We start from the raw sequence: 25,852 nt of genomic DNA on the forward strand, positions 1-25,852 counted from the left end.
CAGGGATCACACGCCACTGCCTGGTACCCTACCTGGATGCCCTGGCTGTAGCTGCCACCACTGCCCAACCATGCTTCTGACCTCCGAGGCTCAGGCACACATAAAACACCTGAGTAACAGATGATGGTGTCCTTGGTAAAAGGTGAGGTTCAAGAGGGAGAACCACAATTTTGCTTTATCAACCCAAACTTTGACCTCTCAGTTGGCTTTATGGCTGTTGTTCTTAGTTCATGGAAAGCTGGGCTCCAACAATCACCAGAGAGTAACAAAAGAAGAGAATAGAATCACAATGAATCAATCAACAAACACTCATTGAAACATTGATACCTATTTAGAGAAGCAGCTCAGTGTAATGGAATGACTACTTGACTGGGAGTCGGAAGACCTGGGTTCTAGACCCCAGTTTGCTCACTGAAAAATGGATATCCACGCTAATTGCTTTTTGGGCTGTTACGGGGCTCAAATGAGGTGAACAAAAGTTACATTAAAAATCTGTTATGACTTCTTAAAAGGAGACGACGGGAAATAAAGTCCATTAACTTTAAAATGAGCTTTAATTTCTTTTCCTTAAGTGCATTTATCAATGTAAACAGAGCATGTTAGAGATTCCAGTGAATAGCAGGATACTGTTGATATGTTTGTTTTAATTCAAAAACTATGGAACTATGCCAATGACTTGATTGAGACAGCAGCTTCTAAACAACTTAGTTGTTGACGTTACCTCCAACCTAGTAAACTACTTTCAACTGTACAGGCTCTAAGCTGAAAGCCACTAGCTGTCAAAGAGAACCTAATAATGATAATTAAAAAACAAAACAAACCCCCAACCCCAAACTGCTTTGCTGTTAGGATTTCACATTGGAATGTGTTGTGTGTCACTGTCACACATGGGGGTGGGAATGGAGCCTGTGGAGAGGACACTTTTCTTCCTGCCACAGGCATCTGGAATAAATAGCACAGACTCCCCAATTGTCTGTACCTGCTCTTGGAAATCGAAGACTGAATCACTTCATGGCACTAAGAATTTAAAAAATAAATCTCTGCTAAAAAGGACATCCCATTTGGAGATAAGGGTGACCTGCTGCCTGGCACGGGGCTGTTTGTGTTTGTATACATGAGGAAGACCATGTTTTAGCCACTTGATGTCCCCAACTGGAGGTGGGGGAGGAACATTGGCCATTCTGGTTTTTCAAAGTTAGAGAGGCAACCCTTTCCCCCAAATCCCAGGCAAAGAAGGAAATGGGTAGAAGTCCCTGGGGTGATCCTTGTTTCCTAAGTGACATGAGGATCACCATCAGGAGCTACTTATACCACAGCTGGAAAGGCATTACTTTAGACAGTGAAAGGTCAGAGATCACAGATGCCACTGAGGGGCCTGCAGATAACAAGAAACTTGAATGGATTATGGACAAGAGATGGAAACCCAGGCACCAAAGAGGAGAAAACCAGTATTTCCCCCTTGAAACACTCTCCAAAGAATTCAATAAATTCATGCTTCACTTTGGTTTATTTTTACAAAACATTTAAAAAATGGATTTGATTTGGTAGATTGTCCAGAACTATGAATGTAGCCTTGTGACCGAATAGTAAAGCGTAATTTGGAAAGGCCCAGGTTGGGGCTAACATGTTCCCCACACTCAATAGTCAGCTCTCTGCTGCTTAAATGAGCGACTTTTGCAGTGGGTCCTGAGACGGAAATGTCTGTCAGATAACTGCCTGAATCCATGACTCTGTACAGTGGGTGCATGGGGATCATGTATACAAACACCTTTAATCAGTATTGGCATTTTCAATGCCCTCATGAGGACTTTTGTGACCAGACTGGTTTTCTTGCTGGAGTTTAGACGTGTTCCAGATACAAAAAAAAAAGAAAAAAAAAAAGAAAAGAGACAAAACACACCAAAACACCAAACCACCCTCAGAGACTGAATCCTGTTAGAAAGGTGCTATTGTTGGTCAGTTTTCAACTCTTTCTCTTCACTGGTCATACAACGCTGGAGCCGATATGGCAAACATTACAGGAAAAATAGTAAATTCTTAACTTATTCCATCTCCAAAGTTGGAAAAATCAGACCGTTACTAAAATAAACAATTTCTCAATTTCGTTCCGGCAGCCGGGGTCCCGCAGCAGCCACAGAGCCATGGGGCGGGCGTGTTGGAAAGTGGGAAGTCCACAGATAGAGGAAAACTCACTCGGAACGGGTACAGTCCAGTTCAGCTGAGCATAGGCTCAGGTTAAGGCAGTGTTCCTCACAGAAGAACACATCGGAAAAAGCTGCTTTTCCTTTGTTGGTCGGGGGTGATTTTGACGCCCTGGTTGTTGCCTTGTGGACTATTACCCTCCTGAAAAATAGAAAGGATTTTTCCCACAGTGAAAAAGGTACCTGAATCAGTATAGATAAGAACACATCCCCTAGTACTAACAAACAATTCTTCTGAAACATCCCCATAAACAATTCACTCCCACCTCCCATCTTAGACCAACTCAACCTCCCTCCTCTCTTTGAAATCTCCAGGGGGCACACCAAAATAGAGTCCAACAAGTTGGGTGAGGGGAAGCCATGTTGGTATAGCACAGAGAATAACAAACTAAGCTGAACCAGGAGAAAAAGATAACAGATCAGGGATGGAGAATCAGGCTGAAATGGACCTGAGAGGCCATCCAGACCAGCTGTTCTTATTTTATACAGGAGGAAACTGAGGGCCAGCAAGGCTAAATGCTTTGAATTGGGCAAGCCTTTTCCTTTCTCTTTGCCTCACTTTCTTCATCTATAAAACAAGGGGTTTGGGCCACTGTATGGCTCGGACATCTTGTTTCCCAGCTTTATCATTCTGTGTTCTATATTGTGGGCAAGCAGCCTAGCAAGATGACACCGTATGGCTGAAAGTCAAATGGGAACCTTTTCCTCTGACTTACAGTAGTTGCATATGGAATTCAACACTGTTATTACTTTCAGGTTTCCCTACTAAACACAGCAAATACTAGTCCTAGCCCAGCTTTCCACAAGGACTTGGCAAGCCCCAGTCAACTTTTTAGACAGTAAGGAAACATCTGGCATAAGCAGCACTTTATTGAAGAGGGAATTTGTCCCCAGGGGGCAAATGGGAGGTCTGTCACTATTTTACTGCAAATATACTTCCCATGATTTGGAACGAATCATTACTCACCAATTTTTTGTCCATTTTTGCTTTGATGTCTCTTGCAAGAGTGAAAAATGCCTAGAGTAGGAAAGAAAAGTTACTATCCATATTGCACAAGCAGGAAGTTACAAATGACTTAAATCCCTCTGAAGACCTTCTGGCCAATTAATTAAATATTAACTATGTTCTTCCTTGGAGTGAAGCTTACATTCTTCTGGCAATGCAAAACAATTTGTGATAGTTTAGGGGATGTATATTTACATCCATTTCTTTCTAATCTCCCATCTCCTTACAGGATCAGGCCCAAACTCTCTGGTCTGGCATTCAAGATCCACCACAACTGGAGGCCAAACTAACTCTTTGGTCTTGACTCTTAAGACTCCTTACAATGCTCTGCCAAAACAGTCTCTTTATTAAGTGTGGTACATGAGCTACGATATTTTTCCTCTTTATATCCCCAACACCAAACAGAATATCTTAAATAGTAAGTCATCTGTTGAATTTATTTTCTGCGCTTATGCCTTTGTCTATGCCATTCTCTACAAAACACTGAATTTCTCAGGTCTGTCAGAATGGAAAGACACTCAAAACCCCATACAGTATAAATCATTTGGCTTGGACAAAGCTGGGAAGCAGTTCAATGTCATCTGTATCCACCACAATTTAACAGCTGTATTATTATTATTATTATTTTTTTTTTGGTGAGGCAATTGGGGTTAAGTGACTGGCCTAGGGTCACACAGCTAGTAATTGTTAAGTGCCTGAGGTCAGATTTGAACTCAGGTCCTCCTGAATCCAGGGCTAGTGCTCTATCCACTGCACCACCTAGTTGCCCCATTATTATTATTATTATTATTTAAGGGTGACAACAAAATGTTTTACACAGATTATTGCATTAGATCTCGCAAACGACCTTGAATTTGGTAAGAGGCATTGTCTAAGGGAAGTTAGCTGGCTTACTCAAGATCAGCCAGTTAGTAAGCCAAGTTTCTTCTGAATATCATCAAATATAGTATGTATTTTCTCTCCTAAAACAATGTAAGCTCTTTGAGATCAAGGACTATTTTGTTTTTATAATCCAGCCCCTAGCAGATTACTCAGCACATTATAGGCACTTAATATGTTGCTGATCAAAGTGCCAGAGGCCAGAAATGAAACCAAGTCTCCTACAGTCAAATTCAGGGCTTTTCCCAATATCCCCAAGCTGCCTCATAAGTCAAAGTGTGGAGTATTCCCCTAGAAAAAGACCTAAGGAAACAGGTCAGCTCTCTACCAAATAGTGTCCCAATTGGTGGCCGGAGCAAGGAGCTTTTATATACTTTTTCTGGCCCATAGAGGCAGATACATCCATGGAGATAAGACGGAACTCACTGATTTATCTATGGCTAGGTCAATTTAACTCCTTAACTTAATTTGTGTCATAGGAATAAGAGAATCACCCCATAACTCTATTCTTGACTCTGAAATTTGCTTGCCAGTGAAGAACAGTCTGACAACAAAGCTTGACTTTTGCAAATCCTATCTTCAGCTGATAGTACAGGAAACTGATTTTTGCCAAAACCCTAGGGTAAGCTAAATTCCTTGGCAAGCTCAGGGCCAATCTACAATACTAGCAAAAAGGGAGGGGGGCAGGTCAGGGGAATTGGGGGTGGGGTGACAGAAGATTGATGATAAGTGAAGATCAGGAACAGGGATTGAGCATTACATAACCTGAATTTAATTCCTGAACACATCCACTTAGTAGAAATCTCCTAAAAATATGTTTGTCACTTTTTAAAAAGCTATGATCATTAGTGATTAAAGGGGCTTTAGCTCCAGTGCAGGTGTTTGGGTAAAGTGGGACAAACTGTGGTGGATAGATTAACCTAAAGTATGACTATGTCACATACTTACATTCTCTACATTGATATTAGCCTTTGCGCTGGTCTCCATGAATTTAATTCCGTAATCAAGTGCTAGCTAGAAGAAAGCCACAGAACACAAGACAGGTCAGAAAGCAGTAGCCTATATTTCTATTAATGCTTTAAGATTTTTAGTGCTTTTCTCACAACTTTGTAAAGGATGAGGTACAGGTATTATTCAATACTTCAATTTGAGGTATTACAATATTCCTCATTTAACAGAAGAGAAAACAGAAGCTCTGAGAGGTATATAACAGAGATAGGATTCAAATCTAGGCTATGTGACTGCAGATCTGACTGTCCCTCAACAATGAAAGAAATAGTCTTATATATTAGAAACTAGATGAGAGTCAGTGCAAAATGCAACAAATGGAGTAGAGGGGTTACAACTTGGGCACAGATTTCCACCCCCCATCCCCCATTCTGGGCCATGGAAAGGACTTCAAAAAAGAAAGGGATATTTGGGAAGTGAAAAAAAAAATGGTATCTGAGAACAGGATTTAAACTTCTGATTCACAGTTTAAGATCCTGGCTAGCAATTAAAAGACACTATGTGTGTTCTAGCCAGATCAAGTGTGGCCACTCATTTACCACCTTGTTAAACAGACATTTCTGCTACCACCCAACTAGATATAGTGCTATGTAATTGAGCATGTTCTGGTAACAGACCATTTCTGTTAACCAAGAACCAACTATGTTAAGTGCTCATTGCCAGAAAGCTAGCCGCTAGATAAATTCCTTCTTTTTTTTGGTGAGGCAATTGGGGTTAAATGACTTGCCCAGGGTCACACAGCTAAGTAAGTGTTAAGTGTCTGAGGCCGGATTTGAACTCAGGTTCTCCTGACTCCAGGGCCAGTGCTTTATCCACTGCACCACCTAGCTGCCCCTAGATAAATTCTTTGATCATGGTTATCAAAGAAAAAAAGAGATGGCCTTCAGTCCTTCTTATATGGTCCTCTTCTGACCCTGTACAGCAAGGGTGGTAGAATAGGAAGAAAAGGGAATGCAGAGAGATGGTGCTAAGAATCCAAAGATTTTAGACCATGTATAAACATTAACTGTTGGTAAGTTCTTTAAATGTGAGATCCTTGCACAAAGAGCAATGAGCTGACATACTGACAGAGGAGCTGGATTACATCAATATTAACATTATCACTAAAAATGAAACCAGAAGATATAAGAAGTTGTAGCTACACGGAAGGATGGTTCAGAGGTTCTGCTAAGAGATGTGGCAAGTGAAGGTATTTATAGAACTGCTTTTATTGTGAATCCAAGGGCAACAAGAACTATTTCATGTGACACTTGATTAGCTTGCACTCCATTTCCTGTCTTTGTGTCTCCACACCGGCCAACCTCAGGCTCAGAATGCACCCCTTCTTCTCACCTTGGCCTCAGAGAAACAGTAGCTTCAAGATGCAGCTCAATTACCAACTACCTTCTAAATGAGTGAAGGCTTTTCCTGTTCCCAACTGCTAGTGTTCTACCTCCTTCAAACTATTTCACATTTAACTACCTTACATTTTATTTTGTGTTTGTCAAACACACACACACACACACACTCTCTCTCTCTCTCTCTCTCTCTCCCCCCCTCCCTCCCCCAACAGAATGAAAGCTTCTAGACAGCAAAGATTGGTTCATTCTTTCTTTGTAGCTCCAGCATCTAGCACATTCTGTTGTTGTTCAGTTGTTTTCAGTTGTGTCCAACTCTTTGTGCCCTCATTTTGGGGTTTTATTGGGAAAGATACTGACATTTCCTTTTCCAGCTCAATTTTAAAAATGAGAAAATGGAGGCAAAGAGGCTTAAGTGACTTGTCGGGTAACACAGCTAGTAAGTCTCTAGGCCAGATCTGAATTCATGAAGATGAGTCTCTGACTCTAGGCTTAGCGGTCTATCCTCTGCACCACCTAGCTGCCCGATATCTAGCACACAGTGGGTCCTTAATAAGTGCTGCTTGACTGGTAAATCTCTTTAAATTAAATGATAATTCACAGGATGGTGAAAAAAGTTAGATAATCTGGCTCAAGATCAGGTAAGGAAAAAAGGCCAAAGATTTGTAGACTACACAGAAGATATAAACCTAAACAAGAAAATAAGTAAGGAGGGCAGCCAGATGGCGCAGTGGATAGAGCACCAGCCCTGGAGTCAGGAGCACCTGAGTTCAAATCCGGCCTCAGACACTTAACACTTACTATCTGTGTGACCCTGGGCAAGTCACTTAACCCCAATTGCCTCACCAAAAAACAAAACAAAACAAAAAAACCCAAACAAACAAACAAAAAAGAAAATAAGTAAGGAGGTGCTAGATGGGGCAAGCACCAAATTAGCCCCCCCCCCCCAAAAAAGGGGAAAACCAACTATATCTTAGACAGGGAAAAAATGATTATTGGTGTGATCTCTGAATCTGTGTATTGCCAGATCATGACCTGTTTGATCAAAGATCAAAATTAACATCAAATCAGAAGACTCTGGAATGGAAGACATTAGAGCATGCTATCAAACCAGATCTAACTTGACTGATCTAAACAAGCTACTGACACGGAAAAAATGGGACAAGAATAAAGCATGAGATATGGACTGTCCATGTCTGAACTAAGGAAGTTTAGGCAATGTAAAGCAAAGCCAAAAGAGACTAGAAAGCCCTCTGAACACAATCTTGTCAAGCAGAGAGCTGTGGCAGCCAAAGATAACAATGATTTAAAAAATATAAATTCTTCTGCAAAATCTTATGGAAGATTAGGAAAAAACTGCTCAGACAAACACTGACGTACTAGAGGCTAAATCAAGTGTGCAGAAAACTTAGCATGATCTTCCCCAAAACATTTAAGGATGAAACTGAGAGGACAATATAAACTGATGAAAAATGAAAAAGATCCATCAGCATTTTGATGACAATGATAATTTTCTCCATAGATGGAGACACCATATCTGGATTATTAACTGCGGTCCATGCAGGAGGTGATAATTTTGAGGTTTCTAATCTCAAGGAATCTGAAAGTAGAAACTCTGGGCAACTTCCCCCCAGCCTCCATAGGTATTATTGCTATCAAAAAGGTCACCAAGAAGGCATTGGCAACTACCAATTCACATGTCTGCTTTCTAATTTTTCTTTTTTTTTTTAGTGAGGCAATTGGGGTCAAGTGACTTGCCCAGGGTCACACAGCTAGTAAGTGTTAAGTGTCTGAGGCCGGATTTGAACCCAGGTACTCCTGACTCCAAGGCCGGTGCTCTATCCACTGCGCCACCTAGCTGCCCCTGCTTTCTAATTTTTACATAAGCTTTGTAAGAATAATTTATACAGGTATTTAAGGCATTCTTGATGAAAATATGAGATGAAATTAGAATGAAATTTTATCTTAAAGGCTCTCCTCCAACAAGATGTCTTTCATGCATGTTAAAATCAGATTACTTTCAGGATTCATTGGCTAATTCCAGTAGGAGTAGGGATGGAAATAATGATCATTCAACTGAGAGGGGGTGTCCTGTGCCAGTGCTAACGGTCCTGTTCCACTGGGATCTGGGAAACTATGGGTGGGTGAGGGAGGATAAGGTCCTCCACGGGGATGCATGGTAGAATGCATAGGCTAAAGTGTATTATCAACAAGTAACTGTAAGAAAGAAGTGGTGCAAGATATTCAAGAGTTACATAATCTCCCCTTTTCTAAGGGGCTGGGCAGATAGCATAGAGATACCTTTTGCATAACATCAGGAGCCTTAAGAGTGTGCTTTGTGGACCACTTTGGCAGATTTATGGATGGAAGTTCATGGACAAGAACCGCAGAAGATAAGGAAGCGAGGATGGGCTGTGATCTGTGCCTTTGGTGTGAGATATCACAGTGATCCATTCAAGTACTAAAGATTTGCAAGGCAATGCTAGCCACTTGATATCCTTCCTAGGTCATTTTCTAGGTTGCACTGAAAAGCTTTAGGTATCATCCTTCCAGATGTTAGACTGCTGTTGTTCAGTTGTGTGGCCATGGGGTTTTCTTAGCAAAGATATTGGAGGGGCTTGCCATTTCCTTTCCCAGTGGATTAAGGCAAATAGAAATTAAGTGACTTGCCCAGGGTCACACAACTAGTGAGTGTCTGAGGCCAGGTTTGAACTCAGGTCTTCCTGATTCCAGACCCAGTGCTCTATCCACTGAGTCACCTAGCTGCCTCCAAAGCAAACAGAGGTTGAGTGACTTGCCCAGGGTCACACAGCTAGTCAGTTGTCTGGGGCCACATTTGAACAAGTCTTCTTGACTCCAGGCCCAGCATTTTTTCTACTGAGCTACTTATGCATCTCCTCTTAGGTTAGGTTAATTACCTCCTAATGCAGCAGCCCAGGGCAATGACAAAACTCTAACTTGTTTGGTGCAAGAACATAAACATGTTCAAGATTTTAAAACTGGGCAAAGTCAAAGGTGATTCTTGGGAAAAAGAGGTAATGACCTGAGAAAATACTGGGCAAAATGTGGGCAAAGAATAAGCTTGCGGAAGTTGAGACATAGGGAGAGATGAATGGCCAGGAAATGCCTCAATGCAGCAGGGCAATCCTTTATTTTTCCCCAATTGATTGCTTGGTTTGCTCCCCAAAAAATGCTTCTTTTTAAAATATATTTTTATTTATTTCATTGAATAATTCCCAATTACATTTTAATTTAGTCCAGGATATACTCAAGAATGTGTTTGACAACATAGCCAAACACATAATCTAGTCCGGACAATAGGCATTCTTTTTTTTTAATGTAAGAAACATTTTTATTTATAGTTTGAGGTTCCAATTTTGCCCCAAGGGGGAAGATAAGAGGACTACATAGGAAGCTATGAATCTCTATTAGGTAAGAGCTTAGCTTGCTTTTGAAGTATATAATAAATCCAATATATGACTTTCAAAGTTATCCTGCGCTTCTCTGTGATTCCTCCTTTTCTTCCTTCTGTTCTCTTCCTTTTGGGGGGGGGGGGAGGAGAGGAATTCTATTGCTTTTTTAAATCCCTCTTCCCAGTTTAAAAGAAATGAATATCACCTCACACTTTCCCAAACCTTCTCTTCTCAACCTCTCCTTACCTACATGCCCACAGAAAACCCCCTTTTCTCCTAGCTGAGCATCTCCACTTACTTTACTAAGAAAATTGAAGCTATTGACACATCTCCCCCTTCTATGGAATCACTGCCCCTAGTCTCTGACAATGAGGTGGACTTTATCCTGAGACGGCCAACGCCTCTACATGTGCTCTTGACCCCATCCCTCCCATTTCTTTCAGTAGATTACAACTTTAATCTCCTCCCATTCTTTAATACTCAACAGGTGTGCCTGACTGGTGGTAGAACCTTCTGAGCTTTTATTGTTCTGATCAGCCACAGCTGGACGCACAGTACCCTGACCCCAACATAGTGATGTCATTTTGATCCTCCTGGAGAATAAAGGACAACAACCAAAACTCATTGTCTCCTTCTCTACTGTTTTCTTCTCCATTGCCTTCAAAAATGCCCACATCTCGGGGCGGCTAGGTGGTGCAGTGGATAGAGCACCAGCCCTGGAGTCAGGAGGACCTGAGTTCAAATCTGGCCTCAGACACTTAACACTTACTAGCTGTGTGACCCTGGGCAAGTCACTTAACCCCAATTGTCTCACCAAAAACAAACAAAAAACAAAACAAAAAAAATGCCCAAATCTCCCTCAGCCTTAAAAACCTTCGTTAGGCCTTGCCCAATGTTAAACTATCATCCTCTAACTCCCCTCCCTTCCTGACACAAAACTCAGGAAAAAGCTGTCCACCTTTATTGCTTCCACTTCCTCTCCTCTTACTTGATTCTAAACCCCCAGCAATTTGGATTGTCACCTCATCACTCAACTGAAACTGCTGATTCCAAAGTTACCACTGATTTTTTAATTGCCAAATCTGACTGTCTTCTTTTTTAAAGTCCTCATTTTCCTTGACCCATCTGCTGCATTTGATACTGATGACCACCTTTTCTTCCCTCCTGAATACCATTTCTCAAAATGTCTGGGCTTTTGTGATGATCCACTCTCTTCATTCTTCTAACCACCCCTCATTTTCCTCTGGTTCATCACTCATATCATGTCCACTAAATGTGAGTATTACTCAAAGCTGTCTTAAGCCTCCTACTTTTCTCTTTCTACACATTCTCTTGGTGACCTGAACAGCTCCCATGGGCTAAATTATCATCTCTATGCAGGTGTTTCACAGACTTAAGCATCTAGTCACAGTATCTCCTATAACTTCAAAGTCCACATTACCAACTTCCTATTGTCATTTCAAAGTAGATGTCCTGGAGACATGTCCAAGTCCATGCCCATTATCTCTCTTCCCAAACCCGCATTCCTCTCCTACTACATGTAGGACAGAACTCGGCCTCAAACACATCTGGTAGGTCCATGGAGTATTTATGGTAGGAGATGGAAAAGAATCATACAGCATGTAATGGAGATAGATAACTTTCTATGTATCCAGATTGGCACAGCTAGGCAATTTGTTCAAAATGGAGTTGAAGCCCTAAAATTTTCTAAAGGACCCAACGGATGATAATTGTGAAGGTCAACACAAAGTAAATGGATGGCATTTTTGGGAATCATTTGAAAATGTACAAAATGAGGAAAAACGAAGTGATTTCTGCTTTGAGAGCAAAGGAAAGGGTTGCATTTTTACTTTTCTTTGCAGTTAATAACAATGAATACCATATGCTTGGCAGTACGCAGATGTTTTATCACTTTCAATTTGTCATTTGGGGCTCTTGTGAGGCAGGACAGGTATGAACCACATGTAAAGTACCAAATAAGTGCTGTTATTATTATTGTTATTGTCTTTCTGATCTCCCTTTTCCAAAGGGGGAATCTAAGGCTTAAACAAGTGAAGAAGTTTTTCTGTCTTCACATGGCTACTAAGTGGAGAGGTAGGGCTTGAGCTTAAGTCGGGTGCTTCCCCGACATGACTGCTTTAAAGACACACATGTTTGCACAAATACATGCCTGGACGAACACAAACACTTGGATAAAGCAGCCACCTTGCAAGCTTATGACTGAAGTCAATGGATGAGGACAATTTTTTTTATTTTTAGGAAGTGGAGAAGAAAAAATATCCTTTTAAACACATTTATAAAAAGTTAACACAGATCTACAAGAATGTCATTATTTTAAACATGACAGAACAAACCATCATTCCTACCTTTTCCCCTCGTTCTTTGGAAACTTGTCTTCTTTCATTCACATCACATTTGTTTCCAAGTATCATCTTTTCCACATCTGCAGAGGCATGCTAAAGGACAAAAGAGTCAACAGGATCAGGCAAATAGCAGAAAACTTCTTTCAAGAAGAATTCTAATTCTTCATAAAGGGTAAGCAAATTAGGGGAGTGTGGAATGGTTTACCTGTCAGATCTATGGATAAGGGAAGAATTTATTACCAAATGAGATAGAGAGCATTATGGGATATAAAATGGTTAATTTTGACTATATTAAATTTAAAAGTTTTGCACAAACAAAACCTGTGAAGCCAAGAATAGAAGGAAAATAGAAAACTGGGGAAAACATGTTTATGAGTTTTTCTGATAAAGGTCTCATCTTTCAACTATATAGAGAACTGAATCAAATCTGTAATAATGAGTTATTCAACTGATAAATGGTTAAAGGATATGAGTAAGCAGTTTTCATATGAAGAAATTAAAGCTATGTATAGTCATATGAAAAAGTGCTTTAAATCACTTTTGATAAAAGAAATGCAAATTAAGCAACTCTGAGGTACCACCTCACACCTATCAGATTGGCTAATATGACAGAAAAGGAAAATGACAAATGTTAAAGGGGATATAGGAAAATTGGGGCACTAATACATTGCTGGTAGAGTTGTTGTCCAACCATTCTGGAGAGCAATTTGGAATTTTGCCCAAAGGGCCATAAACCTATGCATACCCTATGATCTAGAATTGCCAATATTAGGTCTGTAACCCAAAAAGATTTTTTTAAAAAGAGGAAAAGGACCTGTATGTACAAAAATATTTATAGCAGTTCTTTTTGTGGTGGCAAAGAATTGGAAATCATGAGGATGCCCATCAATTGGGGAATGGCTAAACAAGCTGTGGTATATAATTGTGGTGGAATACTATTATGCTTTAAGAAATGATGAGCAGAGGGGCAGCTAGGTGGCTCAATGGATAGAGCACCGGCCCTGGAGTCAGGAGTACCTGAGTTCAAATCCGGCCTCAGACACTTAACACTTACTAGCTGTGTGACCCTGGGCAAGTCACTTAACCCCAACTGCCTCAAAAAAAAAAAAAAAAAAAAAAAAAAAAAAGAAATGATGAGCAGGATGCTTTTGGAAAAACCTGGAAAGATTTACATAAACTGATGCAAAGTGAAATGAGCAGAACCTGGAGAACATTGTACACCATAACAGCAATACTGTACAATGATCAACTGTGAATGACCTAGCTATATCCAGCAATACAAATATCCAAGACAATTCTGAAAGACATATTAAAAATGTAATCTATACCCAGAGAAAGAACTGACGGAATCTGAATGCAGATCAAAGTATACTGTTATTTTACTTTCTTCATGTTTCTTGTTTGTGTGTGTGTGTGTTTTCTTTTATAACATGATTATGGAAATATGTTTTGCATCACTGTACATGTATAACCTTTATCAAATTGCTTGCCTTTTCAATGATGGAGATAGGGGTAAAGGAGGGTGGGAGAGAATTTGGACTTCAAAATTGTCAAAAATGAAGGCAAGGGGCAGCTAGGTGGTGCAGTGGAAAGAGTACTGGCCCTGGAGTCAGGAGGACTTGAGTTCAAATCCAGCCTCAGATACTTAACACTTACTGGCTGTGTGACCCTGGGCAAGTCAACCCCAATTGCCTTACCAAAAAAAAAAAAAAAAGAAGAAGGTGAAAGTTTTTACATGTAATTGAGAAAAAAAATAAAATTTTAAAAATAAAAAAAAAAAGAATTCTAACTCTGAAGGGTGCTCCCAAAGCATAACTGACGGGGAAGGAATAAAGCTCTATTTATGTGCTCTTGACTGTATAAAATAGATTTGTAGAATCTAATCATGAACATTTGTCAGATGCTCACCACTAAGCCTAGTAAGTAGTATGCATGAGGTAACAGACAGAATTGGATTAAAACTAATTTTACTCTTGATTTGAATAAAAGGAATAAAAAAAGGAAGTAACTGAGTAATATGGAGGCACCAGACCCATATGAATGAAAGGCTGTTTAATTCAACATTCTATCAACTGGAAATTTCAGCCAACTCTGCTTCATCAGTACAGCGATGGTCAGGATAAAGATCTTGAGGCACTATAATGTAAAATCTCAAATGTATCTCAGCAAAGATAAATTTTGTTTAGTTAGTATTGAGCATATTCTCATTGTTTTAAAGACTGGTAATCCACGGAAGATATCTATGATTATGAAACGGATTGGAAAACTTTCAGAAAGGTGGTAAAAGGAGCCACCACACTTCAATTTGCTGCAACCACAACAGTAGCCTCCAACTATGGTACCAACAAAGAAGAAGAGAGGGGAGCAGGAAGCAGATACTATACCACCTAAATACTGAATCTGTAGAGAAACTTCCAACTCACAAAGTGCTTTCACAAACATTATTAAATTTTACCCTGGCAACCTGGTGAGATTAGGGTAGGAATCATTATCTATATGAGGAAACTTTAGTGCATTAAGAAGTTACTTGTCCAAAATCAAACTATCAGTAAGTGGCAGAAGTAGGATTTGAATCTAGGGGTTCTGATGCTGGGTTCAAGCTTAGTGACAAAACCAAGTACAGAAAATTAGTGCTAGCAACTTCCAAAGGTATCAAAGAATTATAGATTTAGTGATGGCGAGGCTCTCAGAAATCATTTGAGAACAGTCTCATTTTACAGATGATGAAACTGAGGCTCAGGAAGATTAAATTATTTGTCCAAGTTCACATAGAACATTTAATTCTACTCAACAAACACGTATTAAGCACTTGTGTCAGACAAAGTGCTAGGCACTAGGGATACGAGATAAAAACAATAGCTTTGTTCTCAGGAGCTTACAACATATACAAAAATAATACAAAGAGTGTTATATGAGCAAAATGCTCTAAGAAATAATTGAGGGGAGATTATTTTCATTAAGGTGGCAGAACTCAAAGAAGGCTTTAGGGAAGAAGTAGCATCCCAGCGAGACCTTGAAGGAAGAGAACAGGAAGAGCAAGTAGTCCATTTTGACTGGAAGGCAGAGTGTATAAAAGGGAGTAAGGTGAAAGAAGGATGGAGAGGTTAAGTGGAACTTTTAACAAAAGCTACAATAAAAAGTATATGAACAATGAGAAGCGGAGAAAATGGTGGCAGGGGTGGAAGCGGCTGTGGAGGTGGCGGCGACTGAATCCAAAATGGAGGAGGAGAGCGGTGCGCCTGGCATAGTAAGCGGGAACGGGACTCCGACCCCCAAAAGTGAAGGTGAACGATCAAGTCAAAATGAGAAGAGGAAGGAGAAAAATGTGAAAAGAGGAGGGAATCGATTTGAACCCTATGCCAACCCTACTAAAAGATACAGAGCCTTCATTACAAATATACCATTTGATGTGAAATGGCAGTCCCTTAAAGACCTGGTCAAAGAAAAAGTTGGTGAGGTAACATACGTGGAGCTCTTAATGGACGCTGAAGGAAAGTCAAGGGGATGTGCTGTTGTTGAATTCAAGATGGAAGAAAGCATGAAAAAAGCTGCTGAAGTTTTGAACAAGCATAGTCTGAGTGGAAGACCTCTGAAAGTCAAAGAAGATCCCGATGGCGAACATGCCAGGAGAGCAATGCAAAAGGTGATGGCTACAACTGGTGGGATGGGTATGGGACCAGGTGGCCCAGGAATGATTAATATCCCACCCAGTATCCTAAATAATCCTAACATCCCAAATGAGATTATCCATGCATTACAGGCCGGAAGACTTGGAAGCACAGTCTTTGTAGCAAATCTGGATTATAAAGTTGGCTGGAAGAAACTGAAGGAAGTGTTCTGTATGGCTGGCGTAGTGGTTAGAGCAGACATTCTTGAAGATAAAGACGGGAAAAGTCGTGGAATCGGCACTGTTACTTTTGAACAGTCAATTGAAGCAGTTCAGGCTATATCAATGTTCAATGGCCAGCTGCTATTCGACAGACCAATGCATGTGAAGATGGATGAGAGGGCCTTGCCAAAGGGTGACTTTTTCCCTCCTGAGCGCCCCCAACAACTCCCTCATGGACTTGGTGGCATTGGCATGGGGCTAGGACCAGGAGGACAGCCCATTGATGCTAATCATCTAAACAAAGGCATAGGAATGGGCAACATAGGACCTGCAGGAATGGGAATGGAAGGCATGGGATTTGGAATAAACAAAATGGGAGGCATGGAGGGCCCCTTTGGTGGTGGCGGCATGGAAAACATGGGTCGGTTTGGATCTGGCATGAACATGGGCCGAATGAGTGAGATGGATCGAGGAATGGGTGGAGGATTTGAGAGAGACTTTGCTCGGAATGAGATGGGAATGGCTCGGAGTTTTGGAGAACCTCTTGGCCGGGGAATGGGTGGTGGTGGTGGCAGTGTACCAGGAATCGAGAGAATGGGCCCTGGGATTGACCGTATAGGTGGTGCTGGGATGGAAAGAATGGGTTCTGGCCTAGGCCACGGAATGGATAGAGTAGGGTCTGAGATGGAGAGAATGGGCCTTGTCATGGATCGTATGGGGTCAACTGTGGAGAGAATGGGGTCAGGAATAGAACGAATGGGTCCCCTTGGCATAGATCACATGACTACAAGCATTGAAAGGATGGGCCAAACCATGGATAGGATAGGTTCAGGTGTGGAAAGAATGGGGGCTGGCATGGGCTTTGGTATTGAGAGAATGGCTGCTCCTATAGATCGAGTTGGCTCAACTATAGAGAGGATGGGATCAGGTGTAGATCGTATGGGCACCACCATGGATCGCATGGGGTTAAGTATGGATCGTATGGTACCTGCTGGCATGGGAACAGGTATAGATCGCATGGGTCCAGTTATGGATCGAATGTCTACCGGTTTGGACCAAATGGGTGCCAATAACATGGAGCGCATGGGATTGGACCGTATGGGTGTCAATAACATAGAGCACATGGGATTGGACCGTATGGGTGCCAATAACATAGAAAGAATGGGTCCTACTATGGGTCCAGCCCTAGGTTCAGGAATGGAGCATATGGGACTTGCCATGGGAGGTAGCTTTGACAGAGCTATGGAAATGGATAGGGGAAACTTTGGAGGCAGATTTGCAGGGTCTTTTGGAGGTGCTGGTGGCCATGTGCCTGGGGTTGCTCGAAAAGCCTGCCAGATATTTGTGAGAAATCTCCCTTTTGACTTTACATGGAAAATGCTAAAAGACAAATTCAATGAATGTGGCCATGTGTTGTATGCAGACATCAAGATGGAGAATGGCAAATCCAAGGGTTGTGGCGTGGTTAAGTTTGAATCTCCAGAGGTGGCAGAAAGAGCCTGCCGGATGATGAATGGGATAAAACTCAGTGGCAGAGAGATTGATGTGCGAATTGATAGAAATGCTTAAGCAGTTGCCTTTTTTAAACATCAATACCAGACTTCCAAATTTGTATTTTGTTTTCCTTGTTAACCATTTTAATTTGTTGGCTGGATGTATAAAGATGTTAAAATTCAGTTGCTTTCTGGGGTGATTTTAATTACTTTTTTAATGACTGGGATTCCATTTGACTGTTTGCATTGAGATTGCAATGTACGAAATTTTTTTTGTAGTTGTGGCATCTTGTTGACATTATGACTTTGATAATAAATACCAGTTACTGAAAGCCTCTTAAAAAAAAAAAGTATATGAACAATGTAAGAAGTGAAACCGAGGCAGCAGAACCTCAGCAGGGATGCTCAAAGCTACAACAGGTGACTGCAAAACTGGGTTATGGCCAGAACATAAAAACAGATGACAAGTTCTTGAGAGAAATTCAAGAACCTAGAAAATGGAACAAGGAGCTTCAAAATGATTCAGTAAGAGCACCAAAAGATATAGGACACAAATAAACATGGGAAGACATACACGGTGATAAGGGCGAAGAAAACAGGACCAAAAGAATGTATACACTGTCCATAATTATGTAAATAAAAGCAGCAATGAAGTCTGGGAAAAAAATAAACAGTAAAGTTCAAAGGGAACAAACATGATTTTTTGTTATTAATTTATTAAAATTAATTTACTTAAATTAAAATAAACAAACTACAGGGGGCAGCTAGGTGGCACAGTAGATAAAGCACCGACCCTGGATACAGGAGGACCTGAGTTGAAATCCGGCACCAAACACTTGACACTTACTAGCTGTGTGACCCTGGGCAAGTCACTTAAACCCTCATTGCCCCACAAAACCAAAAACGAACAAAAGAAACTACAAATATTGGAGGTTTATAGTTTTTTGTCTAACTTTTTTGTCTGATTCTTATTTGCATATTTATGTCTATTGATTGTGGTCAAATTTAATTTTTAAAAAGGAAAGAAAAAGATGGAAAAGGCTAGCACTGTAGAAACCACACTGTGGGAAATGATTAAAGAACATTTCCCAAAATGTATGGTCGGCCTCAGCTTGAACATGAAGAGGCTCACAGAGTCTTCCTCCATGAACCATCTGCAAAGATAGCGCTCCAGACACTCACCTGGCAAGTTTGCAAACTTTAAGAGACAAAGATGGCATTTTCCAAGCTGCCAAGAAGAAAGGAGAGAACATTTAAGAGATTAGAGGATAAGAAACGACTTGGGACATGCCCCAAAGACCTTCAAGAAGAGAACTGGGGCCAGGGGAGGGAGAGGGAGGAACCCGGAAAGAACAAAAGAGAAATAAGAGTTATCCCACAAGTATAGTGCCATGCCAGAAGACAAAAACAGATGACCCTATTTCAAGCTCATTTTTAGAATCAGAGAATTGCAAGCTGACTTTAGAAACTATTTTAGGACTTTGTGGAAATGAAGGAAATATTTTGTTAAAGTCTCCTATCTGCAAAGATCAATAAGACAAACTATGAAGACCTGAAAAAAAAAAAAGATGAGACATACTCAACACATAAAGAAAGGTAGCTAATGCAAAAAAAAAAAATTACCCAACAGTGTGAAAATGTCAAAGAATAGAAGAGTTGATGAGGGTTAGCTCCCAAAGCTAAATGCTCTATTATCCCTATATAAACCTCAAGGTTTTTCAAGTTAGCAATAAAAAGCAATGGTCAGAAACAAAATGTGTGCAAAATCATTGAGTCAAAAATGTGAGAAAGTGAGCAAAGATTGTTTTGATCTGATTTATGTGAAATAAAGAGTTTAAAATACACTATAGATGGGGCAGCTAGGTGGCGCAGTGGATAGAGCACCGGCCCTGGAGTCAGGAGTACCTGAGTTCAAGTCTGGCCTCTGACACTTAACACTTACTAGCTGTGTGACCCTGGGCAAGTCACTTAACCCCAATTGCCTCACTAAAAAAAAAATAAAAAAAAAAAATAAAATAAAATACACTATAGAAACTGTGTAAAAAGAAGAAAAAGCCCAGAACAATAAATATAAACTTACAGGGTGAGTAGAAACCAAACCTGACAGTAAATGGACTGAATTCCCCTATTAAAATAACAGGCAGGGGGAATTACTGCTAATTGTATTTTGTCTTTAACTTCAATCTGTTGCCTGTGAGAGCAATGGGTTTAGATTCAGAAAAGTTGGGTTTTATTTCTGGCTCAGCTACTCATTTGCTGGGTGACTACAGTCAAATCACTATCCTTTTCAAGGCCTCAGTTTCCTTATCTAAAAATGAGAGGTTTATAGTCAATCTTTTAAGAGCCCTTACAATAAAGGCAGCAAGGGTGACTAACAGGTGAAGTAGACTGCAGAGAAAAAAAAGCACTAAAATATATACTATGTAACCTTACACACTAAAGACCAAGCAATATTGCATCTCTCTGGTCCAGAAGACACAGAACGATAACAATAAACAGTCATGAAAGACTGCACTTTGGACAAAGAAACAGAGAGGAATATATCTGTAACTAGAGACCGTAATATTAACAAATAACTTACCAAGCAAAGAATTAATAAATGATTAAAGATCTGAATAACACAATAAATAAGGTGGAGCTAACTGACATGAGGAAGAGGTGGCTAGGTGAGGGAGTAGAAGGAATGCTGGATTGGCAGTTTGGAGACTTGGGTCCAGACTCTGCCTCTAACTTGCTGTGTGACCTTCAGCAATTACTTCCTTTCCCTTAGGCCTTAATCAGGGAGTTGAACCAGATGTTCTTTAAGGTATCAGCCACTTCTAAATTCTAAGATACTATACTAAGATATAAAAACATGCTTTGTACATGAAAAAAGGGACAGAAATTCTATACATTTGCAGACTACCCTACATTAAAAATAGAAACAACAAAACACACAACAGGTACTCATCCACATGAAAATGTTAAAAGTCTTAATTCCTGGTCAAAAAGCACAGCCAGAAAGGGGCAGCTAGGTGGTGCAGTAGATAAAGCACTGGCCCTGGATTCGGGAGGCCCTGAGTTCAAATCTGACCTCAGACACTTGACACTGGCTGTGTGACCCTGGGCAAATCACTTAACCTACATTGCCCGGGGGGGGGGGGGCACTTGACAAGTCAAAATAAAATAGCAAAGTAAAAATAATAAAACTAGGAACAACAATCTCTGCCCTTCTCTAGCTCTTAATTTTCTCATAGGGTAAAATAAAGGGGTTGGATTAGGCAGACTCTAAAAGAGCAGCAAGGTACAGTGAAAACAGCACTGGATTTGGAGTAAGAATACTTGGGCTCAATTCTCAACTCGGATGCTTCTTAGCTGTTTAGCCATGGCCAAGTCACTTAGTCTCTATGAGCCTTAGCTTCCTTATCGGTAAAATGGATGTCACACTTGCACTACCCACCTCCCAGGGTCCTCTGTAAATAGTAAGATCCAGGCAGCTCTACCAGTCTGGAAATGCTATGAAGAGGAGCACAGCGTTTTGGCCTTTCTTTGCATATCCAGGGCTCAGCATAGTGACTGGCAAATAGTAATTGCTTAAAAAATGCTCACTGACTGACTAAAGAAGCTCATTACCAGTTTGCCTGCAGGATGATAATTTTTTTGTTTTTAGTTTTTGTTTTGGCCACAGCAGTTCTCCAAGACAATCTACTAAGTCCGATATGGAGACTGTCATTAGTTAGTAGAATGTCCCTACCAAAAAAAACCCATAAATTTTTGAAGTAATGAAATACAAATAAAAATACCAATGGAATTTTGAGGGATGAGATTTATATTTTCATCACTACCTGCTTTAAGACTTATAGTCTTAATAATGCCCGGGGCATTTAAAGGTTAAGTGACTTGCACAGAGGCACACTGCCAGGATCTGTCCGAGGTGGCACTTGAACATAGGATTTCCTGACTCTGAAAAGCCAGCTCTCTATCCACTATCCTATGCTGTTTCTCTTTAATGGGTTGCTTCCTAGAATTAGACAGTGATGACAAAATATATACAGAAGAATAAGTGGACAATTAAGGGGACATCTGGGAGGAAAAATGAAGATGGGGGACTTGCACTGCCAGATATTGAATTGTACTAAAAAGTGGTAATTATTTTAAATAAACTATATGCTATTAGATAAAAAGAGAATGGAGAATCTGGAATTAGAACCAAAGGCATATAGAAATATTATATAGTACCTGTAAAATCCAAGGGCACAAAACACTGGGGAAGGATTCTTTACTTAAAAAACAAAGCAAAAGGGGCAGCTAGGTGGCACCGTGGATAAAGCACTGGCCCTGGAGTCAGGAGGACCTGAGTTCAAATCGGGCATCAGACTCTTGACACTAACTACCTGTGTGACCCTGGGCAAATCACTTAACCCTCATTGGCCCATCAAAAAAAAATAATAATAATAAAAAAGGCAAAAAATCAAAACAAAACAAAACAAAACTCCTGGGAAAACTGGATAGCAGTATGGTGAAAAATGGGATTATGCAATATCACAACATATACCAAAAGAAATTTGGAATGGATCAGTAATCTAAATACTAAAAAAATAAGAAAAGTGAATGGTGGTGTCTATTATAATTGTAAAGAGGAGGAAAATTCTTAGCCATTCAACAAATAGGATAAATTACAGGAAACAGAAAAGATGGATTTGATCATATTGATATTCAAACATTTATTAAGTAGCTACCTATGTTTTTATAGAATAAAGAGAAAGGTGTCCAGAATAGGAAGAAAACAAACAGAATGGGGAGAAAAAACCTTGCCATAAATATGGCTGATAAAAATCTGGTATTCCAATTTATAAAAACAAGATTCCTTCTTTAACAGGTCAAAATGCAGAAAAGGGTAGCTCTCCCAGGGAAATCCCCCTCCCCCAATAAATTATCAATAATCACCTGAAAATGCATTCAAATATTCTAATAACTTGAGCAAAGAAAATCTAAACAACTCTGAAATATCACTTTGCTCTTATTAAGTTTTTTTAAAAACTGATAAAAATAGTAAAATTCAGTGTTAGTGGGATTGTGATAGCATGGCTAGAGAGCTGGACTTGGGAATCTGAAGGCCTCCAATAAAATCCCACCTGAGATGTTATTAGTTAATGTATTTAGTGTAATATTAGACCTTGGGCAGTCTCAGTTTCCTCATCTGTAAAATGGAGATATCTATAATAGCACTTATGTCATAGAGCTGTGCTGAGAATAAATGAAACACACATAAAGCACTTTGCAAACCTTTAAGTACTATGTAAATGCCAGTTGTCACTAACAGGCACATGATTACACTGCTGCTGGAGGCTAAGAATTGCCACAGTCTTCTTTGCAAAGCTACAGAGCATTCCACAAAACTGTTTTGTTTATACTCTTGGATCTATTAATATTACGACTGGGACAAAATCTGAAGGAGGTTTTATTTTTACAGGAAGAAATCCTGCAAAACTGTGGAATATGAATGTGACAAAAATACTGTGCTATAAGCGATGATATTAATGAAGAATCCAAAGTAAAACGGGGGTGGGGGGAGTTATAAGACTAAACAGAAGTTTATAGCTTTACAATCTTTTATTATTATTTCTATGTCAAGAATGTTTGTTTTTCTTACTTAGCTTATATTTTTCTTGCTAAATTTAAACTAAAATAAAAAAAGAAATGATTATTTTTTTCTAAGGTCCCTTCCAGCTTTAACATTTTATGTTTCTAGGAAATAAACAAATGGAAAAGACCCCCCCCAATTGAAAAACAGCAACAACCTTAAATCAAAAGTTGATTCTTTGAGAATAAAAACGTAAACACAGCCCAATGAATCATTAGCCAAACTGATGAAGAAAAAGAAGAAAATGCAAATAAAATCAGTACATTATAGCAAAAACAAAAAAAAATTACAAAAATTAGAAAGCAGGATTCCCCCTAAAAACCAGCAACAAGCCAAAGATGTTCCAATTACCATTTGCATTTAATATAGTGGGAACAGCTGTAAGAGGTGAATAATGGGCACAATCTGAGTTAAATTGAAAAATTACTTTTTGCAAATGACTTCATTGTAAAGCTAAAAAAATTGGGGAAAAGTAAGCCAAAAAATGACTAGAAGTCAAAAGTGAGTTCAGCAAAGTTGCAGGGATAAAATAAATACACAAAACTCAGTTCCAATCTGTATTAGTGACATAAAACTAGAAAAATGCAATGAAAATATGAAATTCTACTTAAAAATAATAAAAAAACATTAGGGATGAAAACAATCGAGGACACAAACTTTTTTTTTTTTGGCGGGGCTATGGGGGTTAAGTGACTTGCCCAGGCTCACACAACTAGTAAGTGTCAAGTGTCTGAGACCGGATTTGAACTCAGGTACTCCTGAATCCAGGGCCGGTGCTTTATCCACTGCACCACCTAGTTGCCCCCACAAACTTTTTTATAAATTGGAATACCAGGCAACCTAGTTGCCCCCACAAACTTTTTTTTAAAAGAGAAATTATAATGATAAACAGCTATCAAGTTTTAGGATTATAAGGCACTTTATATACGTTATTTGATTCTCACAGAAATCTTGTGAAAGATATTAAATATTATCTCCATTTTACAGATGAGGAAAACTAAAGCTTAGTTAATGACTTGTCCATGGTGACAATTAGTTGGTTGCAGAGTTGGGATTCTAACTCAGGTTTCCTGACTCAAAGTACTATGCTCTTGCTACTTCCATAGCCTGTTTCTCTTAAAAAACAAAAGCAAAACTATGGAAGACTAACTGAAGAACTAAAAAGGAAGCTATGAATAAAAGGCAGCAGTATGGTCATATGTTCTGAGCTAGAAAGTCTTTGCATATGGGGACTGATGACAAACTGTGTTCTGTTTTCTGAGGACCAGACTAGCCCTACCTGGAGAGGTTCATCACTAGAAAGCCAGGTGATGAATTTCTGTTGGCCCACAACAATGCATGAAGCTGTCTCCTAAGGTGTGGAAGAATTGTCCTTGGTCTGAAGGAAGTACCAACACTAGGATGTGGTAAAGTATTAAAGTGTGAATAAAAGCAACAACACAAATCAGAACACATCATTACTTGGAAAACAGTCTTTACTGTAAATGCTAGGTTATGTTTTATATCTGGAAAGACAGATCTTCTAGTCAGCTTCTCACAGACTTAGATCAGAACCTATTTCATTTCCTGGAGCTACACTTATTCACCTGTCTAGTTTATGGTCTGATTGAGACAGACATAGCGTTATGGCTCATCTACTTTGAATGAATAGACTTTTGAAATTCAACTCTAAGTTAGGAGACATACTACCCCCTGTCTAGCTGCAATGTATTTCAGCAAACTCTGCATCCCATGAGTTTGGAGAAATGAGAATATGGGGGGGAGGGGGGGAGTAGGGGAAGCAGCAAGAATTTTCAGTTTTAAGGCTCTTATCAACACAGATGTAATGATACTTTCCAGTGGCTTTATGACTGACTGAAGTTCTCTTGCTGAACTTTAGGCCTGAAACACCTCCCAGTTAGTCATCAATGCTAGGTGATAGGGCCGTTCCAAGGTCCATTTCGATAGTATCCACAAGGCTTATTGTTCTGGGACACCAAATGAAAAATTCCCAAATTCTAGCTCTCCTTTTTTTGACTATTAAAGTTTTATTAGGAAAAGAAAAAAAGGCATCCTGTGGCTTTCCTCTTCCCAGCCCCACCTACACCAGGTAAGAATGGCAGTTTACATTTTGATAATTCTTTAAAATGTCAAATGCACAAATATTAGCCTCATTGTACAAATGAGGAGACCAAACGTCCAAGAGGTAAAGTGACTTGCTAGCTGGTAGTGGAGCTAGGATCTGAACCCAGATCTTCTTATTTCAAGCCCTGTGCAATTTCCACTATTTGGCGAAGCTTATTTCCTCATGACCACCACATAAAAGTACCAAAGCTAGGATCCTAGCTTAACTAAAATCAGATAAAACTGAATCACGCATTGACTTACAAACATTTAAAAATTTCCAAACAATTTAAATGTACCAGCAGTTAACTAACTACCTCTTCAATGTTCCGAATCCAGTTCCGGATATTATCAAAAGATTTCTCATTGGTGATGTCATAGACCAGCATGATGCCCTATAAAAAGATAAATGAATAAATGCCTCGGTTAAAAAAGCTAAGAAATCTTGAAAGCTGGACCCACATCCCAATGGTATCCCATGACCTCAACCTAGTACTTATAACCCTCACAGCCCTTTTGTAGGTGGCGATGAGAATCAGTGAGAAAAGAATAGTTAATGTGGGAGATCTGCATATTAAACTCAGCTCAAGCTAAAGC

At 39.8% G+C, this 25,852-nt stretch overlaps 2 protein-coding genes across 5 annotated transcripts in view; one reads left to right on the top strand and one right to left on the bottom strand.

Moving 5' to 3' along the window:
• Window positions 1-535: 535 nt before the first annotated feature.
• RAB8A (RAB8A, member RAS oncogene family) overlaps window positions 536-25,852 on the bottom strand; it is a 32,190-nt gene continuing 6,873 nt past the window's right edge. The window contains 5 exon segments of the mRNA XM_043997107.1: window positions 536-2,343; window positions 3,169-3,219; window positions 5,035-5,100; window positions 12,211-12,300; window positions 25,573-25,650. Of these exon segments, the coding sequence (XP_043853042.1) occupies window positions 2,251-2,343; window positions 3,169-3,219; window positions 5,035-5,100; window positions 12,211-12,300; window positions 25,573-25,650 (378 nt within the window). The 3' untranslated portion in view covers window positions 536-2,250.
• LOC122750357 (heterogeneous nuclear ribonucleoprotein M-like) lies at window positions 15,368-17,824 on the top strand. Of its 4 annotated transcripts, none has more exons than XM_043997076.1 (2): window positions 15,368-15,850; window positions 15,968-17,824. In XM_043997076.1, exons 1-2 carry the CDS (start codon window positions 15,374-15,376, stop codon window positions 17,603-17,605), a joined length of 2,115 nt encoding a protein of 704 aa, XP_043853011.1. In that variant the 5' UTR covers window positions 15,368-15,373; the 3' UTR covers window positions 17,606-17,824. The 4 variants fall into 4 exon arrangements, with proteins under 4 accessions (XP_043853011.1, XP_043853030.1, XP_043853018.1 ...); XM_043997095.1 differs by having other exon boundaries at window positions 15,369-15,485; window positions 15,709-17,824; XM_043997083.1 differs by having other exon boundaries at window positions 15,374-15,485; window positions 15,656-17,824.

This window comes from Dromiciops gliroides, chromosome 1 (assembly GCF_019393635.1).
Source record: "Dromiciops gliroides isolate mDroGli1 chromosome 1, mDroGli1.pri, whole genome shotgun sequence".
NCBI lineage: Eukaryota > Metazoa > Chordata > Mammalia > Microbiotheria > Microbiotheriidae > Dromiciops > Dromiciops gliroides.